The 21187-nt window shown below is 42.5% G+C and overlaps 1 protein-coding gene across 6 annotated transcripts in view; it reads left to right on the forward strand.

Annotated features, from left to right (window-relative positions):
• ADGRB3 (adhesion G protein-coupled receptor B3) overlaps positions 1-20907 on the forward strand; it is a 576088-nt gene extending 555181 nt beyond the window's left edge. For all 6 annotated transcript variants that reach the window (XM_056856072.1, XM_056856071.1, XM_056856073.1 and 3 more), the window contains 2 exons: positions 11693-11797; positions 20079-20907. In XM_056856072.1, coding sequence (XP_056712050.1) covers positions 11693-11797; positions 20079-20270 — 297 coding nt within the window. In that variant the 3' untranslated portion in view covers positions 20271-20907. The remainder of the gene's footprint in view (positions 1-11692; positions 11798-20078) is intronic.
• Positions 20908-21187: the final 280 nt, after the last annotated feature.

The raw sequence follows: 21187 nt of genomic DNA on the forward strand, positions 1-21187 counted from the left end.
CAGACCGGCAGCGGCTATCCAGGGTCTCAGGTAGAGGTCTTTCACATCACCTACTCACCTGGTCTCTTTAACTGGAGATGCCGGGGATTGAACCTGGGACTTTCTGCATGCCAAGCAGATGCTCTACCACTGAGGCACATTGTCCTATCCCTGGTATTTCTGCCCCCTTCGGACTCCTCAGTAAAGACAGAACTGCACACGTCACCAGTGGGGACCAGACCTATAGGTTGATCAGGATACTTACAAACATTGGTCTACTTCTCTCAGTAATGTCTTTGACTGGCAGCACTTCTCCAGGCTTTCAGCCCTGCTAGGTGACATTCTATAAACTTGAGAAGCCTTGAACCTTCTGCATGCAGACTATTTGCTCTGTCCCTGGTTCCTTCACCACAAACACTGTAAGCATCTGCTTTTGATATCGAGGTGCCTTCAGGTCATTTTATATTTACATTTACAATGAAGTCCTATACAGAGTTACTCCAGTCTGTGCTCACTGAAATCAGTGGTCTTAGATTGGGGTAACTCAGCGTAGGATTGCACTGTTAGACTTCTAAATGTTAAAACAGAAAGTGATAAGCACGGGCTTTATTATTTAGGAGATTTTTATCTCCAGGTACATTGAGGATGCTGGTTGAATCCTAGACATAATTACTCACTTGAAAAATGATCTATGAGATTAATGGGTTTTATTGGGTTAACAGAACCCTGATCTAATGCGTTATTTTAAAAAAAGTGTTATTGGCTTCCATGGATGTTACTTTCAAGAAATATGTTAAGAGTGGAGATGTGAAGAATATCCTCCCCCCCCCCCATACACACACATTCACGTCTGGTGGTTCAGTGAATATTAAAGATTTGTGGGATGTTGGTTTATGCATAAGCTTCCTGTTCATGCAAGTTAACTACCTGATATAATTAATTATGTGTTCTTGTGAAGCTTCACAATGTTTGCATAGCCAATATACACTTAGGATCACTTTATCATCATTTGAGAAACATGTACTAACTGTAATTTGAAAAATCATCCATATTAATGTGAACAGGCACAGATGGTAAACAGGGCACGATATGCTATGAAGAATCCTCTTGCATTTCAGGAAAGACTCTGCTTTACTGTTATCATTTACCTGATAAAAATGCTATGTTAAAAACGGTAGAGGTTCTCTCTCAGGAACTGACAAAAATTGCAGGTTGCTGGTATTGGTCCATCAGGGGGGAAAAAATCAAAAACAACATTGGTGTAGTATTTTTTTATTGGTGCCTGCTAAAATTTCATGAGGAAAGAGCAATCTTTCATGTTTTCCAGAACTCTTCTTAAGGCTACGTATTTAGTATAAAAAAATGTTCAAAGAGGAGAGGGAGAAAAATGATATTTGGGGTGTTGTAAAAATGTTCTACTATGCGCAGACTGTAAAAGTCTCCAGGTGGAAAACAAAGTATATTAAGCCATGCTAAATACAATAAGCCCTGACCTGGATGGCCCAGGCTAGCCTGATCTCATCAGATCTCAGAAGCTAAGCAGGGTCAGCCCTGGTTAGTATTTGGATGGGAGACCACCAAGGAAGGCCAGGGTTGCTGCTCAGAGGAAGGCACTGGCAAACCACCTCTGTTAGTCTCTTGCCATGAAAACCCCAAAAGGGGTCGCCATAAGTCGGCTGTGACTTGAAGGCACTTTACACACACACACAAATACAACAAACATCTCAACTTGCACCAAAGTTATGGAGCGAACAGCAGCCTCCTTTTGAAAATATAAATTCAAGCAGTTATTCAAATTTGTCTCTAGTGCTAATCTAAACACATGGGCTTCTTTCTAAGTCAGAGAGTAAAGGGGAAACAGCAATTTTACCAGTTTTTTCCTAATTAAGTGCTTCAAGTCCAAGAAATATACATTGTCACCTCCAACTAGACTTATTAAGAAGACAGGGTCATGGTATGGACCTGAAAACTAGACCCTGTCCCCCCATGATTGCAGGGCAACGTTTGATCACACAATGGATGTGCTTAATTTGTAATAATTTTTTCATTCATTGTAGGTAAAATTAAATATGCATTTTTACATCAACTGGATGCAAGTCATCAAAATGATCTGATTTGGAGTGCATTATAGAAACACTAGAGTTAATGGATCACTGGCACATATCCTATGGCCTGATGTTTTCCTGGAAATTGATAAAACTCCCTAGCAGCCTCAAAATGTAGGCTATGGAATAGATTTGGGCATGATTGTTAAAAAACTGTTCAGGCTCCTCTACACTGCCAGGAATTGGGGCAGAAGCACAGACTGTGGAATGGGAAATCTTGTAAAAAACAACAACACAGGAATCCATTATAATTGGTAGCTTTCTGCATACATTATCTCTGTTGAGTTTGTTTAGTAATCTATTTAAGGTGATCTTTAAGTGCTCCAAGAGAAACAGAAATTCCACAGGTGTGATATCTCCCCATGCAATGTTGCCAAGATAAAGAAAGCAGCATTTGCAGAATGTTTCCCTGTTTCAGAGTCCTTTAAAGGGGCAGAATCTCTGTTCTTTTTGCATATGTTAACCACAACATCACCTTCCCATTGCCTTCCTACGTTGCTGATTCAGAGAGCAAGAATGAGAGTAGCTGCCTGCACTGAGTCAGACCATCGGTCCATCAGGGTCAGTGTTGTCTACTCTGACGGCCAGCGGCTCCCCAGAGCCTCAGGAAGAGGCCTTTCTCTAATGACATATTTAGGTTTGCCAACTTCCAGGTGGGGCCTGGAGATCTCCCTGAATTACAACTGACCTCTAGACTACAGAGATCAGTTCTCCTGGACAAAATGGCTCCTTTGGCGGGTAGAATCTATGGTGTTATACTCCACTGAGAGCCCACCCCACACCCCATCCTCCCTAGGCTTCCAAATCTCCAGGAATTTCTCAACACAGAGTTGACAACCCAAGACATATTTCATGGTCCTTTTAACTGGAGATACCAGGGACTGAATCTGGAACCTTCTGCCTGCCAAGCAGAGCCTCTACCTTTGAGCTGCAGCAACTTCCCAAGCATGATGAGAAGGCTGCTAATAAGTATGGCCCAAGAATAATCTGTGTCTAGTGCTACAGAAATACCAAACCAGTTCCAGAAGAGGAAACAGAAGAGCACAGGTGGAGTGTTGACATCATTATGATTGTGCTCTTTTGTAGAAACGTTACCTTTATGCGGGTGATAATTCTGGGGGTGACAAGGCCCTGAGGAGCAATTGTGCTCGCTGACCTTGCCCCAACCTCCACCCACTGAGGGAGTTTGGAGCCTGCTACATATTCCTATTCCCTCCCCCTCCATGCCTTGATAGATCCAGAACTATTGTCTGTGCAGGGCTATTTTTGCCAGATGAAATAAAGAAAATATACAAATAGAAAATTTAAGCATTTCAAATTTGGGACTCGTTAGATCGCACTGTTGTGCCCAATTTGTCTGTGCACGAAACGAGAAAGATGCCCATTTAACTATATTTATGAAACTGAACACCAAGCAGGAAGACTATAACACATTAACCAGCCAATCAAGCAATTATCATTTTTTAAGTATAAGGAAAAATTATATAATCACAGAACTGCGCAGGAATTGTGAGTCATACGGTGCCATTTAGAAGGTCAGAAATTCAGTGTGGTGGTTCTTTCTTAGAATTGTTCTCTATGGCAACTGATTCAAAGACATCTTTCCTATTGCTAAGGAGAGCAGATTTCTGAATCTGACATGCATGTCCAAAAACATTTTGTTCTTGTTTATCAGTCATCCTATGTCGTATTTTCAGTTGTCTATTGAAGTGTTTATAAAAATGCCTGTACATTAGGGTTGCCAGATCTCTCTTCACCACTGGCGGGAGGTTTTTGGGGCGGAGCCTGAGGAAGGTGGGATTTGGGGAGGGGAGGGACTTCAGTGCCACAGAGTCCAATTGCCAAAGTGGCCATTTTCTCCAGGTGAACTGATCTCTATCAGCTGGAGATCAGTTGCAATAGCAGGAGATCTCCAGCTGGTACCTGGAGGTTGGCAACCCTACTGTACATTGTGTCACGTTTCCCAACTGCTGCATCTTTCAGAACGTCTGGGAAGCAGCGTTGAACCAGAGTACCATAAACCTCACTGTGGCAAGCAATGAGGGGCATGTATGGCCATGTAGCTGAAATAGGGATGCCACTCACAGCTTTCCAGCTTCTCTAAGGCCCACATACATGTCTTGAGCATCAGGATTAGGATGCCTGATAGTGGAGTCAGCAGTGCCAGGGGCTCAATGTGATCCTCCCTTAGCTGGAGAGACACCTATGGCTTGAACCTAGACCAGTTTATTCCCCAGGAAATTGCCCTAGATTATTTCCCAGTCACATGAACACATGAAGCTGCCTTATACTGCCTTATACTGATACTTGGTCCATCAAAGTCAGTACTGTCTACTCAGACCAGCAGTGGCTCTCCAGGGTCTCAGGTAGAGGTCTATTCACATCACCTGCTTGCCTCGTCCCTTTAACTGGAGATGCTGGGGATTGAACCTGGGACCTTCTGCATGCCAAGCAGATGCTCTACCAATGAGCCACAGCCCCTCCCCATTATCTTCCACACATAACTGGGAAATAGTTGCCCGCTGCCTTCTGTTTTCATTCTAGAGCAGCTTATGCCTTCTTTTGTCTCGTTTAATAGGAAAGAGAGAGAAGGGAACACAGCTAACCTCTGATACTATGGTGATTCAGTACTTTCTGCATTTAGCACAGATTCAAGCAAATATAAGTGTCCCAGATTCAGAACTAAATGCAAAAACAAAAACCAGACAGGTTATTCCAGAGTTAGTCTGTTGCAGAAAAATAACACAGAAGTCCCATGGCACCTTAAAGACCAACAAAATTTATTCCAGTATAAACTTTTGTGAGTCATTGCTCACTTCATCTGATTCATGGTGTATATATAGCAGCTATTGATAGTTCTAAGCAAGACTCTCTACCCGTTGGGTATGATGGAGGGAGAAAAACTTGCTTCCCAGAGTGTGAAATTCTCTTTCCCTCTGTGTAAAATGCAGTTGCAGTATTCAAATGCATCTCACACTAAGGTTTTTTGGGAGCAGGTCTTTTGAAGAGAAAAATTCTTGGGGAATAGCATGAAATTTACTTGCTCCAGAAAGAACTGTAACAGAGAGTTTGCTCTGCAAACAATTACACATACCTACAATATTCACAAAATAATTACAGTAATGAATATTTAGGCTGATTCCATACTTAGGTTTTTCTCCTGGTTGGGCTTCCAAGCTGGGCTACCCTTTTGTGAGGATATATGGGGGTAGGCGTAGGAAGTTTTTGTCCAGATAGTCTGGAAGGAAATGGGAAGGGAAAGCTGCCAGATGCCTGGAGTAGGGCAAAAATGCACCGCTCAACTGCAAAAATTTCCCCCTGCAGAAGCTCTGTTGCTGAGAATGTATTCATGTTGGCAATGATGAAAGTAAAGCAGGGAATCTTCATCACTGGTAAACAGCTTTAGGCAAATGTGCCAGAACTAGATTTATGGGAACTGGGAGAAGCAGCCCTACTTCTCCTGCACCGATACTTCTAGTATAGCAAAGTAGCTTATCTGTAATCGAAGTATCTACCCTGCCATTAAACAGCTCAGGTGGGATTTTAAAAAGCCTGTGAAGTTTCCTTGCTCCACCTATAGCCTATTGCTTGCAGAGGCAGAGAAACTGAGTGCAATAACATCATGGCACCCATTTGCTTCTCTGTAATTAGAAGAAGAAGAAGGGTTGGTTTTTATATGCTGACTTTCTCTTCCACCTAAGGAAGAATCAAACTGGCTTACAATCACCTTCCCTTCTCCTCCCCACAACAGACACCCTGTGAGGTAGGTGGGACTGAGAGAGCTCTAAGAGAGCTGTGACTAGGCCAAGGTCACCCAGCTGGCTTTGTGTGTAGGAGTGGAGAAACAAATCCAGTTCACCAGATTAGCCTCTGCCGCTCATGTGGAGGAGTGGGGAATCAGACCCGGTTCTCCAGATCAGACTCCACCACTCCAGACCACCGCTCTTAACCACTACACCATGCTGGCTCTCTTTACCAGGAAAGACAAGGAGGAAGAGGAGATTCAGTGCAGACACACAGCCTGTAACCCATTATAAGCACCCAAAAGGCTACAATTCAGTTCATTTCTGTCCACTGTGCCTAGTTAAATCTTGCTGATTTCATTGGAAGTTATCATCAAATTAGTGTCCTAAGGATTATAGTAGGGTTACCAAACTCAGAGTGCAGCCTAGAGTTTTCCAGAATTACAATTGATCTCCAGATTACAGAGATACATTCCCTTGGTGGAAATGGCAGCTTTGGAGGGCAAAGTCAGTATCGTCACATCCCCATTGAGCTGCCTCAACTCCCTGAATTCTGTCCTCCCTAGGCACCCCCCCCCCCAAATCATCAAGCATTTCCCAAGCTGGAGTTGGCACCCCTAGATCAGAATCTTATTAGAGCCAAACTACATGTTAGAGGCTGGCAGAGGACAATCCATGGCCGTCAACACCATTTGAGTCTAGAATTTAAGCAGTTTAAAAATTGCTGCAAGGTAGGGTTGCCAACCTCCAGGTACTAGCTGGAGATCTCCTACTATTACGACTGATCTCCAGCCGATGGAGATCAGTTCACCTGGAGAAAATGGCTTCTTTGACAATTGGACACAATGGCATTGAAGTCCCTCCCCTCTCCAGACCCTTTCCTCCTCAGGCACCACCCCAAAAACATCCCGCTGGTGGTGAAGAGGGACTTGGAAACCCTACTGCAAGGGCTGCTGTGTGGTGCCGCCATGCAGTCTTTTTTTCCCCAAAATGCCTTTTCAAGTGCCAAAATAGCTCCCATGAAAACAAGATTGTGTGGGGGTGCTGTTCCCTCATGGTAGGGTTGCCAGCTTTCGGCTGGGAAATATCTGGAGATTTTGGGTATGGAGCCTGAGGAGGGTGGGGTTTGGAGAGAGGAGGGACTTCAATGCCAAAGTGCCCATTTTCTCCAGGGGAATTGATCCCTGTCGCCTGGAAATCAGTTGTAATAGCGGGATGTCTCCAGCGACCACCTGGAGGCTGGCAACCCTACCTCATGGCTATTTTTAAAGTACGAAATTCTCATCTGAAATGGTGTCGGTGGCCACGGATTATCCCATGCCAGCCGGTGCCCATCTGTAACATGTCATTTGGCTCTTACAGACTTAGCCTGCCCACATTTGCCATGAAATGTTCAGTTTAATTCATTGTTGTTGTTTTTTGCCAGTCATTGGCTTGACTGTAGCCTTTCATTCACAATCCAGTGATATTTTATGCTTAAAAAAATAATTCTGCAAAATATGTTTCACTTCCCATAGTGGGGCTCCTCACTTAAGGCGATATCCATCTGAGAAGTGGAACCAGTCTTCTGAGACACTTTTATAATTTATATAGAGATGAGTTGGCTATATAGCAATAGCAACTATAAGATTAATATCTTGCAAATCTCCAGTTTGTCGCTTATGCAAGACTACTTTCATAAATCTAGGTCAGCTGTCTCTTTGACACATGATGTTTTGCAAGAAGGCTCTCTCTGAATCTTCAGAACTGTTTCCTATTCTCTCCCCACATTTCTTGTGACATTAATTGGTGTATAATTGCTTGCTGTGGTCTCATGCCCAGATTGTGAATCATGTTGTTCCTGCGTTATGCATCAGAAATTTAAATCTACTTCCTTAAATTCAGAATTGTTCTAATAATCCCTGATCCTGCGCTAATATGCTCAAAACAACACACATAATTTCCACAGGACATCACAGCCTAATAAGTACTTGTACAGCCTGGTTCGAAGCATGTTTATTCAAAGGAACTTTCAAATGAGGAAGGACTGCAGTCTTTAGGCATTAAAAAGATATAGTCAAAAAGGTGATAGTTGCACTCGCACTTGGTAAATATTAACACAGTAAATCAGCTGAATGATATCTTGTGAAAATATTTTTCCTGAATCTCCTTTACACGCCCTGATGTTGAATAATAGATCATTTCCACACAGATTATTTGCCCCAGGTTCAATGCTGTTGGTTTGCATGTGAGTTTTTTTTCCTCCTGCTTCCCCATATCATTGTGCATTCATGCATTTACCAAAGTTTCCCAGGCTTTTCTCCAATCTTTCCCAAAATGTCTTTGCTGTGAATATTTGAAAAAGATCACATTAAAGTCTGGATGGCTGCCATGTGGGTAAGAAAGTTTAAATTTTCTCAGTGCTGCCTACATGGCAGTCATATTTCCTACTCCTGTAGTTGCCATTTCTCTCCCCTTGCCACTGAAGGGCTTTTTTAAAAAATCTGCAGTTAAATATAATTATAATATATAACAATCTGTGTATCAGGCTCTCTGAATTCCCAGCTTTCATTAAAAAAAAAAATACTAGCCCCTTTCATTATGGAGATATGAGGGGAAAGGTGTAACTGCAATGAAAGAGGCTAGAGACTATTAAAAATTAAAACAGAATTTAGAGAATGCAATACACAGTTTGCTATATTATAACAATATAGCAATATTCCATTGCCTATTTTACGAAAAACTGAAAAAGCCCTGGTGGAGCAGGAGGTAGCCACTGCTAGGGGACTAGGGCAAGGAAACTACAGGGAAACCTGTCATGTGGAAGCCCCTCTGCCATTTCATGGCATTGGCAGCCACAGCAGCAGCCGCAACAGGGAAACTACACAAGTATTTCCGCATGTAGAAAAGACTGTATACTTTAGAGGGGAGCATTCACTATAACATCAGCAATTTAAAGGCTCTGAAAAGCAGAGTTGTTGGTGACCCAAACTCCCATGGACACAAAGGGGGGGGGGCATCTTCATCTCCCTTCATTTTCTCACATACACTGCCATATGGTACATCATAATTCTGAGAAAGTTTAGGTTTTAGAGACAGTAAAAATTCAGTGTAGCTTATCAGAGTTTAGCGCTCTGAATGCCAGTAATAGTGTCATAAAAGTTTCTGTTTTCTGTGAAAATGTGGCCCAGTGGCAGTCTAAAAGCACCACATTGTTTCATGTAAACTACAGAAACTGTAGAAAGCAAACATATTGGCCTATTAATCAGCCCCATTCTAGGACAGAACTTCGTCATTGCACGTCCAGTATTGTTGGACATGTCGCAAAACAAGCTTTTCTGTTTGTGTTGGAAGATAGTGGCCTCTGATAGATAGATAATTTATTTGCGGCCCTTGGCCAGATAAAACAAGATACATGGACTAAAATGGTCTTACTGGCAAAGGTTTACAGTCCATAGTGGCCTCTGTTTTAGATGAGAGCTGCGACTCTGAGTAAGCAATGATGGACCAAAGGTCTCATTCAGCATACGGTGGCTTCATGTGTTCACAAACCTAAGAGGTTGAGCTGGAAAATGCTAAAATTACAAATATATACATTTTAATAAGGTGCATGCACATATAGATTAAAAACATGAAACTGCTAGTAAAAGCAGAAACATACACATTCAATATATACAAACATGAACAACTGCGATGTACAATTTTTCATTGACTAATATGAGATCCAAAAAGGACCAGATGCGTTTCGGCCTGGAAGGGCCTTCCTTAGTGGTCAGTATAGAATTATAACTTCTCACACATCCTAATAATACAATCATATCATAATAGGCAGTAAGAGATATCTAAAAGCCCTTCTAGTACAGTGAAGTTCCCTGTAAATTTCTTTACTTCTTATATGCTAAAACCTGGCTTCACTGTCTCACCTTTTGTTGTGTGCCGGGCTCTTAAGTACGTGGATACATCAAGCAGTGTATTAGGTCATCATGTGTTCATCATGGTCTCCACTTGTCCTAAAAAGCTCAATCTACAATATTTGTTTATAAATATTTGATGTCAATTAATAAATATGATATGCAAAACCTCAGAAATGAATGGAATAAGGAGCTAAATTCCCCTATTTTGCCAACACAATGGGCAAATGGCAAAAAATCTTACACTTGTTTCTATGGTCCTCAAGCTGTGACTTTTGCCAGTTCAGCAAAAAAAAAAAAAAAAAAGAATATACTGGAAACCACAGCATCTTTTAAGTAAAAGACTAAGTAAAATGTCTGGTGTTCTAACTCACGGTGTGTGTCTTAAACATATGTTTTGGCCCTGTCTAATTATTCAGTCTTTTTGGGAGGAAGTAATTACTCATACCAATTTTGTATTAGGCTATTCATTGATCTTTGAGGATGTTATGTATTTTTAAACTATCTGCCTGTCTGCTGGAGATTAACTGATGGTCAGCAGAAATGGACCCTCCGTCCCCTTATTGTCACTAAAAGATTTATATTACAACACTGGAAAGATGAATGCCCACCTCCTGTAATCCAGCGGATTGTGGACTTTATAACTTTATCGACATTTGAATGTATCACATGTAGGGTGAAAACGCATGGTCGCTTTAGCCTCCTTTATTCCGTTTTAGCCAGGATCGAATGCACGTTCAGCGAAACGCATGCGTTCGATCCTTGCTGAATCCTGGCTGAAACAGGGAATAAAGAAAGCTAAAGCGATCATGCATTTTCGCCCATAGACAACAGTTGCACATGGACATATTTATTTGGAAATGTTTTATAGATTTGCAATCGTTGTTGTTAAATTTTGTTATATTTTTATTTATTTCTGTTTGGGGGTTGGATTTATAACTTTCAAAATTTAAAATTTAAATTAACTGTAAGCATGAGAGGCCCCCATTCAGGACAGAGCCAAACAGAGAGAAGGAGTTCAATCTTCCAACCCCCTTGTGATTTCAAAACTGCCTCCCAGCATAGGCCTTTAAAGGAAAATGTATGGGCGTAGCTGCAACTAATGTCACCAACTCTGGGCTGGGAAATTCCTGGAGATTTGGAGGGGGGAGTCTAGGGAGGGCAGAGTTTGGGAAGGGGAGGGAATCAGCAGGGATGTGATGCCATGCAGACCACTCTTGGAAGCGGCCATTTTCTCCAGGGGAACTGATTGCAGTTGTCTGGAGATCAATTGTAATTCCAGGATAACGCCAAGCCCCATCTGGAGATTGGCAACCCTACTTGCATCTAAGCCTTTAAGGGTGTACAGAGACCTGTGATTTATGTCTAGTCTGACCTGGAGCCTGCATACCTCAGCATGTCTATGATGCAGTTAAACTCTGCATTGTGGTACTTACTGTTGACTGAGCATACATAGTAGGGGGGCTCCTTGATGCTGCCATATCACAACTAATAACCCATCACAATGATAACTTCGGATGCTGTATGCCAGACAGATGTTCTTTTAATGAGATGCACATAGCAGTACTGGTACTTTCACATTCACCTTATTAAATATTGAATGATGCTATTTTCCAAGACATTAACTTTTTCAGCATTATACACATTTCTTTAAAAACTGGTAAACTGACAAAGAAGGTCTTTTGCAGACACGGCTGCTATATTCATGACTCATCTGCAGCGGGACAAAAGAAATTGCTACTGTTTTTGGCAGTTCAGTAAAGGCAGAGACAAAAAGCAACACGCCCTATCCAGGAAGTGTATTACTAAGATTAAACAGGAGCCAGTGCAATTCATTTCCATTTCTTGTGTCTATAGAAAAGAGACAGGCCAGACAAATTCAATTTGCTTTATTAAGTTGGAAGAAATAATGGTTCTTTTAAAACTATGTTGTGGTTCGTTGTAAAATATTAAGCAATTATATTGCATTTTGCAGAAGGTCATGCATACGAGGAAGAGGCACATGGAATTGTTTCAGGAATTAAATCAAAAATTTCAGACACTAGACAGATTTCGAGATGTACCAAAATCAGGCAGCATGGTAAGTATTTTTTTTCTTATTTTCCTATTATGTACTTTAATAAGTTATACTGTGCTAGTTAACGAGAACACAGAGGTGACAGAAGTTTATTTATTTACAGTCTGCCTTTCTCGCTGAGCATCAAGATTTAAGAACGCCTCAAAATAAAACATTCTCTATTTATCATGAATGCCTACTGAGAACTCATGTTGTGCAACAGCCAGAGAATTAGGTTGGTTGTGGAAAAGGCACTTCCAAGTCCAGTTCCAAGTTTACTGAGTCACCTTGAGCGAGCCATTGCTTCAGAGCTTCTCCTACTTTCCAGAGGTGTTGTGTGGGTAAAATGACCCTTCCGACCTTCCTGGGGGAACAAATACCCAGCTCTGCCATGACAGTCATGCTTTAATGTTTCTCTCCTGTATGGGGGGGGGGGAGGTCTCCTGTTACACCTCCCAGTGTGGGCCCCCGTTCTCTGCTGCTGCTCAGCAAGGCATAGGGTTGCCAGGCCCCTCTTCATCACCGGTGGAAGGTTTTGGGGTCGGAGCCTGAGGAGGGCGGGGTTTGGAGAGGGGAAGGATTCAATGCCATAGAGTCCAATTGCCAAAGCAGCCCATTTTTTCCAGGGGAACTGATCTCTATCAACAGGATATCAGTTGTAATGGCAGGAGGTCTCCAGCTACTACCTGGAGGTTGGCAACCCTAGCAAGGCAGCAGGAGGGAAATGGGGGTGTAACCACTGAGTTTTGAGTGAATTGTAGAGTGTCACTCCAGCATGACAATGCCACTTTTGGTTTACCAGAAGTGACATTGGCACGCCACCAAATGGTTTGTCCCTGCCCCTGAAATTCTGCCTCCAGGCAACCCTATGCAGGATGGTAACAGTAAAACAGGAACTGGTTGGCCACTCGGTGAGACAAGATGCTGGATTAAGAGGACCACTGGTCTGATCCAGCAAGGCTCTTGTTGCTGACCCAGGGTTAATTAAAAGGAACGCCGATGATGTTCTTATATTCTTAAGCAGTATGGAAAGGGGCTACATGGCTGTCAGTATGGTACATGAAAAGCTGTGCAGTCCTCCTTTCCTCAGCACCCCTTCCTTGCTTTTCTAGCCACTCATTCTTCCCAGAGTCACCAGAGCACACAAAGGACTGCAGCCTCAGTACCACTGCATGTCAACTATTAAATGCAAGAGACTAACAGAGGTGGTTTGCCATTGTGTTCCTCTGCATAGCTACCCTGGTATTCCTTGATGGTCTCCCATCCAAGTACTATCCAGGGCCAGCCCTGCTTAGCTTCTGAGATCTGATGAGATCTGTGCAGTCTTCTGTGCAGTCCCACATTGGGGACTGCACATGTGCAGGCCTGCCTCAGAGGTTTCTCTAGCTTTTACACTCCAGGGGGCTCTAGATCTTGACTCGAGCTCCCAGCAACTGTTTCCCTCTCAATGGGCTCATGCTAACGGTCTAATGCCCTGCCCCTCAGTTCCTTCTTTGCCACTAACTGAGTAGGTTCACTCTAGCGTTGCTTGTCATCATCGTCTATTTTGAGAAGAATTTGGGTGGTTTTCATGGTGTGATTAATTCCCCCTCTTATCTTATATTGAGCTCAAGAGTGCAGACGATATGGCACAGAAAAGCCGTTAAGTCAGTTCCTTCGGTTCCGATCAAAGATTCAGTTCAGAGGAGGTTGAGATCTCCACTAGTTCCGAAAAGTCTCTTGGATCCGCCTGCAAAGAAAGCTAAGTGCAAGACAAAGCACAAGGAGAGTTTTAAGTCAGTGCACAAGTCTTTGGAGGAGTCAGCTACGGAGTTGGTTACAAGACAGGAACCGGGAGCCCCGATTCTGCCACTGCCTAGAACTCCATCAGTGAGGTTGGTGTTTCCAGTCATTCCTATCTCGGATGTGGAGTTGAAACTGAGGGAGCACTCGGAACCGAGGCCTTGTTGTTCAGCGATGTGTAATGTTAATAGAGGGTCTTTGGTGGCAGCAACTGAACGTTTTTTTCCCTTTTATAAAGGAGGAAAATATATCCCGGGGGACTGCAAGTGTTTTATATGAAAATCACTCCACAACTTTTATACGGTGTTTGGATCCTTGAGATCAATGAAAGTACTGATCTTCCATTGTGTTGATTTTTACGGCATATTACAGGGGCTCCAAGATGTGTACCTGGAGTAAGCTTAATGTTAGAACTAGGCCAAGGCTCCATCGAAGCCAAAGAATGGCTGCAAGCCTTTAAATATCGTTTTAAGATTATATTTTCAACTGAGAAGGATGGCCTTATTTATGAGTTAAATCAAGATCAGTTCAACTCCCATTGGATGCAAGAAATCGATAAAAAATTATCACTTCTAGGCCTATCTAAGGATACTTTATTAAGTGTGGGGAAAAGAAAATCTGTATTAGCTATTAAGAGCTACACAAAAAAAATGGATTATTCTAGCTCTACAATGAGTGCTCGAAGAGTATGCTCTACCCAGTTCTTAGGTATCCTTCCTCCTCTGCGAACTCTACCATATGTCAGCAATATAACAGTCCCGGGTTTCTGAAGAGCCTTTATGCTTGCTTCATCAGTGCTGAATGGAAGATATGGCAATTTACCCTACCCAGAAAGACTTTGCTCATGTAATACGAAGAAAATTGATACACTCTCTTATATGATGTTGGAGTGCCCCCAGTTTTAACTCCAACATAACCTATGGATCACTCTTATTTTAACAAAACTACCTGCCACCGTAACAGGTGATAAAATAGTCCCCTTTTTGCTGGTGGATAGAGCTCCAAGCATAGCTGACAGTGGCCAAATATCTCTCCACCATATTTTCCTTAAAGAAATAGAAAAAAAAACTCCCCATTAACTGCTCAAGACCTGTGGGTCATGGGAGCTTGAAAGGAAAAGAAGGTTAATAGAGGGCAGGAAAGAAGACCGTCTCCTGCATGGCCATGTAGCTCATCCTCTGCAATTCTCCAGGAGTGGGTAGAATTTGTGAGGTCGCAATCGGTTCCAGTGGCCAGGTTATCGGAGGTGTCGCTGGATTCGACTTCTATGGATGTTGGGCTGATGATGTATGATTCCAATGAAGAGGAGCATGGAGAACAATTGATTGGTTCTGAGGTTGGTTCAGACATTGCATTGGATCTGTCATTGGATGAGATGCAGCCTAGAGGGAGGAGGCAATCTTACCATGCTACCCCTGTGGATAAGGAGGGGAGAAAGTTGGATGCCATTGGATGAAAATTTTACTCTTCTTCAGCCATGAACCTGAGAATTGCCAACTATCAGGCCATCATGGCTGGGTACCAGTTGTTCCTGTGGAGCAAGGTAGGCTCTTTCTTGGAGTTGTTGCCAGAAGAGAAGAGGTCTTTAGCAAGGCTTATTCATACAGAGGCGCTGAAGTTGTCTAAGGAGCAGATAAATGCTGGAAGACATGCAGCTGTTGCTTCGTTTAGAGCGATGGCTTCTACAGTGACCCTGTGTAGACACTCCTGGCTACGCTCAACTGCCTTACCAATTTAAACCCACCGAGTGGTGGAGGATCTCCCATGTGAGGGGTATGTTTTCAGAGTCCCCCAATGAGACTTTGTCCCAAACTATAAAGAATAAGTCAACAGCAAAGTTGCTTGGGATTACACCATCTACTTCCTCAGCTTCATATCAGAGATCGGCTTACCGACTGGCATGGCAGTTCCCTCAGAGGGAGTATCATCCTTGTGGACAATACCATACAGCGTATCCTCAACAGAGAGGTTTTCGGCAGCAGCAGTTTGGTAGAGGAAAGGCCACTGCCAGGCCCAAGAATGGTCAAGGGCAAGGAAGAAAGCAATCTCATCAGGCTGGGAAATCTGCCAGTTGCAGATAGTTCAGAGTTACCATAGTTTGGCTGCCGTTTGCAGTCTTATTTTGAAAAGTGTTCAGAAATCACAACTGAAGTTAGGTACTTAACATTGTTCACTTTGGTTACAAATTAAAGTTCAGGTCATTACCTCTGGGCCAATGGGCTCATGAGGCAATACATAATCGCTTACCTCAGTTGGATGAGGAGGTGAAGGAGTTGTTAAACAAAGGAGCCTTGCAAGAGGTTTTAAATCTTGATGTTCAGTTGGGTTTTTATTCCAGGTTTTTTCTGGTTCAAAAGAAAGATGGGGGTGAAGAGATAGTAAGTTTTTTTTTAAAAAAATAGTAAGTTTAGAATGGTTTCTTTAATGTCTGTAATGCAACTATTAAAGAAATGTTGCTGGTTCGCTGTAATGGATCTAAAAGATGCTTATTTTCATGTGCGCATACATCTAGATCACAGGAGATTCTGTAGATTTCGTTATGAAGAAAAGGTTTACCAATACACAGTTTTACCATTTTGGTTGGCAACAGCACCCGAGTATTCATCAAGTGCCTGGCACCAGTGGTGGCTTTCCTAAGATTGCATGGATGTACTCTGTACCTATATTTAGATGATTGGTTAATAGTGGCTTCTTCAAGAGAACAGCTCTTGGCTGATGTGAGGGTCATTGTTCATATTTGTGAACATTTGAGTTTAGTTATAAATTATAAGAAATCAAAATTGGAACCAGCACAGCAGGTCCAGTTTATTGGTGCCTGCATAGACTCTAAGGAAGGCAGGGGTTTTCTCCCCAAGGATAAGGGTCTGACCATTAACACAATGTTTAGAAAGAGATTGCTTCCAAACTGTGATGGCCATTCAATTCCTGTTGGGTTTTATGATGGCTACGACTGGGGAAATAATGCTAGCCAGACTTTATATGAGACCTCTTCAACTTTGGTTTGTGGGGGTATTTAGACCAAATTTTCATTCACCTTACAAGAGCTTATCCATCCCAAGGACAATAATAAGGTCTTTGGCCAAATGGGCACAGGATAGTGTTTTGTTTATGGGTACCCCATTTCGTCCTTTTTTCATGATGTGGTTGTCACATCAGATGCGTCAATGCAGGGCTGGGGTGCTCACTGCGTTGGGTCATCAGTGCAGGGTGAAAGCTTGTCATCAGAAAGGGAGTTTCATATTAATATTCTTGAACTAAAAGCCATTAAGTATGCCCTAACTTCATTTACAGATACGTTGCAAGGGAGTGTTGGTCCAGATGGACAATACGGCCGCTATGTACCATCTCAACAAGCGGGGGGCATGAGCTCCCAGTGTATGTCTTGGGAAGCTGTGGAAATATGGGAGTGGGCCCTTGGGAACATGGTGGCCCTTCAGGCAATTCATATTGCTGGTTCCAGCAATGTTGAGGTGGACCAGCTGAGCAAGGTGATATCGCTGAACCACGAATGGGAGTTGCCAGATCAGTTTGTGTATCCCATATTTCTACAATGGGGTTTCCTGTGGATCTGTTTGACACAGGGGAAAACGCAAAGGCAAGGAGGTTTTGCTCCATTGCGGGAAGACAGCCATGGTCCTTAGGAGATGCTTTCCAGATGGTTTGGACAAGAGCTCTCTTTTATACATTTATGCCCATTCCATGGGTGGGCAGAGTGGTAGCAAAGATGGTGCAGGACAAGACCTCTACTATTCTAATTGCCCCATTTTGGCCACGTCAAATATGGTTCCCAATGCTAATGCAGGGGATTGTATTGGCATCAGCCAGATGATCCCGACCTGATACTAGTGGGTTCGCAGAGGCACCACAATGTGGATCATCTGCATTTAACAGCTTGGAGAGTTGGCCAAAGGCTTTGGATTCTCAGAGAAAGTGATGGTGCTGTTGGCCCAGGCTAGAAAACCAGCCACTGAGGCATTCTTATAGTCTAAAATTGAAGCATTTTTCAGAGTGGGTGGCATCTAAAGGGGTTGACCCTTGGAGTGCTTCTCTACAATAAACTTTTCAGTACTTGTTGGCCTTGAGGCAGCAAGGGTTAGCATTTTTTTCAGGTAGGGTACACTTGGCGGCAATCTCTGTGTGTCATCTCCCTGTTCAGGAACAGACTGTGTTTTCTCACATGCTTCCTAAGAGCTTCCTTAAGGGCCTATTTAATGTTGACCCTCCTAGGTCTAAGGTAGTACCACAGTGGTCACTATTGTTTGTTTTGGCTGATCTTATGTCTCGAGCCTTTGAGCCATTAGCCACGGTTTCATTGGCTTCTTTATCTATGAAAGTTTGTTTTTTGATAGTGATTACATCTGCAAGACTTGTTAGTAATCTTGCAGCATTGTGTGTGGAATCCCCCTTCCTTAAAGTATTCCAGGAAAAGGTAGTATTGAGGAAAGGTCTATATTTTCTACCTAAGGGGGTTTCAACATTTCATCTGGGTCAGGAATTTGTGTTGCCAGTTTTATTCCCCAACCCTACCTCTGAGTCCAAAAGATAAATGCACAGTTTGGATGTTAGGAGAGCACTGTTATTTTATTTAGGTAGAGTGTTAAACAGGACAGGGCTTTATTTGTTGCTTATGCTGGTCCTGGAAAAGGGAAGAAAGTTTCTTCACAGACTTTGTCTCATTGGATTGTGTCCACAATAAAGAGGTGTTATGCTGAAGCGAGTGTGAGTTGTCCTTTGGGGACAGCTGCTCACTCCACAGCGTTTTTAGGTGGAGTTTCAATTCAGGTGATCTGCAAAGCTATGACATGGTCCTCATCTGAGACGTTTGTGAAGCATTACGCCCTGGATGTGAAGGAAAGAAGAGATGCGTTGGTGGGGAAAGCAGTTCTGCAGGTGATGTTTTGTTCAGGTCAGTCATAGAGCTCTTCCACCACCAGTGGCATAGATTGTTAGAATCCCAATGTGGGATTGCACAGAAGACTGATGATGAAAACAGGGTTGCACTTACCTGCAACTGATGTCCATCGAGTGTCCTCTGTGCAGACACACATCCCTCCCTCCTGCCCTTCTGCGAGCTCTATGCTTTAAGTAGCTTGGATCATTGTGGCGACTCAGGCAGAACTGAGAGGCAGGGCACTGGACCGTAGGCATGTGTCCATCAAGAGGGAAATGGTCGCTGGGAGCTCAAGCCAAGGTCTACTGCCCCCTGGACCGTAAAAGCTAGAGAAACATTCAAGGCAGGCATGCACATGCGTAGTCCCCAATGTGTGCCTGCACAGAAGACCAATGATGAACATCAGTTACCTATAAGTGTAACCCTGTTTTCACACACACCAAGGGGATTAACCTCAGCATTGAAAGCTACTGCTGAGCTTTTGTGCTCTTCCAAGAAGAAGAATCCTCTGACTTGTTAGGCAGTCACCAAGAATGGCACTCGATTTGTATTTTACATCCTTGGCACACAGATCCAGTAAATTTCAGCACCCTTTGGTTAATCTTCAAGGTTGTGACTGGGCATAGAGAACAAAATTACCTCTCAGGGACCCAGGGGTAGAGATATAAACTTCCAGAAACTATGAAACCATGAGTTTTTTCTGGGGTTTGAGGGGAAATGAAAACATACACATTACTTTCTTTGTTAAAAAAGCTCAACTTGTTTACTGCTTTAATATAAAATGCATCTTTTATAAAATGGTACTATTTGGTGTATTTATAAAATTAACAGTGCAATGGACTTCAGTGGGTGTAACTGCTTAGAACTGCACTGTTAAAAGTACAAGTTTTCTACAAGCAAAATGGCAGTCGCACCTAGCATGAGAGAGAGAAAGAGGAGGCGCTGGTCTCCAATGTCAGGACCCATTCTTCACCTGTTGTATCTGTATTCACATGAACACATGAAGCTGCCTTATACTGAATCAGACCCTTGCTCCATCAAAGTCAGTATTGTCTACTCTGACCTGCAGTGGTTCTCCAGGGTCTCAGGCAGAGGTCTTTCACATCACCTACCTGCCTAGTCCCTTTAACTGGAGATGCAGGGGATTGAACTTGGGACCTTCTGCATGCCAAGCAGATTCTCTACCACTGAGCCATAGCCACAGCCCCTCCCCATGTATAGCTTCATTTATGGTGTACTTACAATTGATGTTTGTGGCTTGTTGCATCCCATTATTGCATATGGAAAAGATTAACATTTCAGCATGTTTTCTCGCAGGGTCACCGTTAACCCACACAGATTCTCAATCTCTGTTAGGAAATGGCAACTGAATATTCAGCTGTCATTGATGGTCAGTGAGCCCTTGCAGTGTTCTATTCCAAGCCAGCTACTGGGAATAGTGTTGGCAGTTCCGCTGGCAAGACTTCCAATGTACTGATTACTCATAGAAAGGAATGAGTAATCAGCCAGTTTGGCTCTCTTCAAAGCCATCTTATCACTTTGACGTCTGTTTCTCGTGTGGCTGTTTCAAACGATCCAAGCTAAAAAAAGGAAGCTTAATTTTGTTTCCCTTCCCTCTTCTCACTTTCACAGGAAAATCCATCAGCAGCCAACAAGGCTCCCTGGGACAGTTTCAAAAACACAAGTGAATACCAACATTATACCACAATAAACGTATTAGATTCAGAGGCAAAAGATGCTTTAGAACTCAGACCAGCAGAATGGGAGAAGTGTCTGAATTTGCCTCTAGATGTACAAGAAGGTGATTTCCAAACGGAGGTTTAACGAAAGATGCAAACAAACTGAAGCAAAAGCAAAAATAGAGAACAATTTTATTTGCACTGACGCTCCAGAGACTTGGGAAGCCTGACATGCCTATCTGAACATTGTGGCGAACGTGTGTCAGGACCTTCATGTGCCAAATGTCAGTGATTTCTTTTCGTATGATATAGTCCCACTAGCCAAAACTAGTGGAGAACCCAGGTGTACAATTCTTACCATCGTGTCTTGTAAGTACCCGTGGAATGGATTTGTAAGGTAAATCTTTATAGATAAACCTCAAGCAACGGTTCATGTTGTAACAGCTTCATTTGGTTTAGTTTTCAGAAAACTTCACCATGAAGCACAATGTATATATTTATGCAGTTTTTAAAGTTTATAACAGTCTGTTTGGCCATTACTACACTTTTTACTTTATAATATAAAAAAGCAAAGTTTTGTCGTCATTAAATGAATGTCTGTTGAGCTACATTCTTCATTGCTTTAAATGCAATAAAGTAATAATCTCACTTTTATATGAATAATATATTTCACATCTTTATTATTGCAGTTTTCTCTGGGAAGCTCGAAAGTAGCTTTTCCTGCTGCAGCTGTGTATAAAATATTTAAAATGTTGTATGGTGTAAATAAACTTTTGTCTACATATCAGTATTTTCAGTGCATTTTATTTTGGATTTGTTGATCCAAAATTTGCATATTTATAATGTTTTATTTAAAACACAGAAGCTGAAAATGCATTCAGAATGTTAATAGCACACTTATTACTCCTGTGAGACTAATGATTTCTCAAATGTAATAATAGGTTTGAATAGCTGTTCTATTTTTTCTCTTCTATGAAGGCAACAGACAATATAAATTGGACTTGTCAGAGTACCGCTACATTAGTTCTATTATATGGAAGTGTTATGGGTTTTTTCTACTTG

This window comes from Euleptes europaea, chromosome 10 (genome assembly GCF_029931775.1).
Source record: "Euleptes europaea isolate rEulEur1 chromosome 10, rEulEur1.hap1, whole genome shotgun sequence".
Lineage (NCBI taxonomy): Eukaryota > Metazoa > Chordata > Lepidosauria > Squamata > Sphaerodactylidae > Euleptes > Euleptes europaea.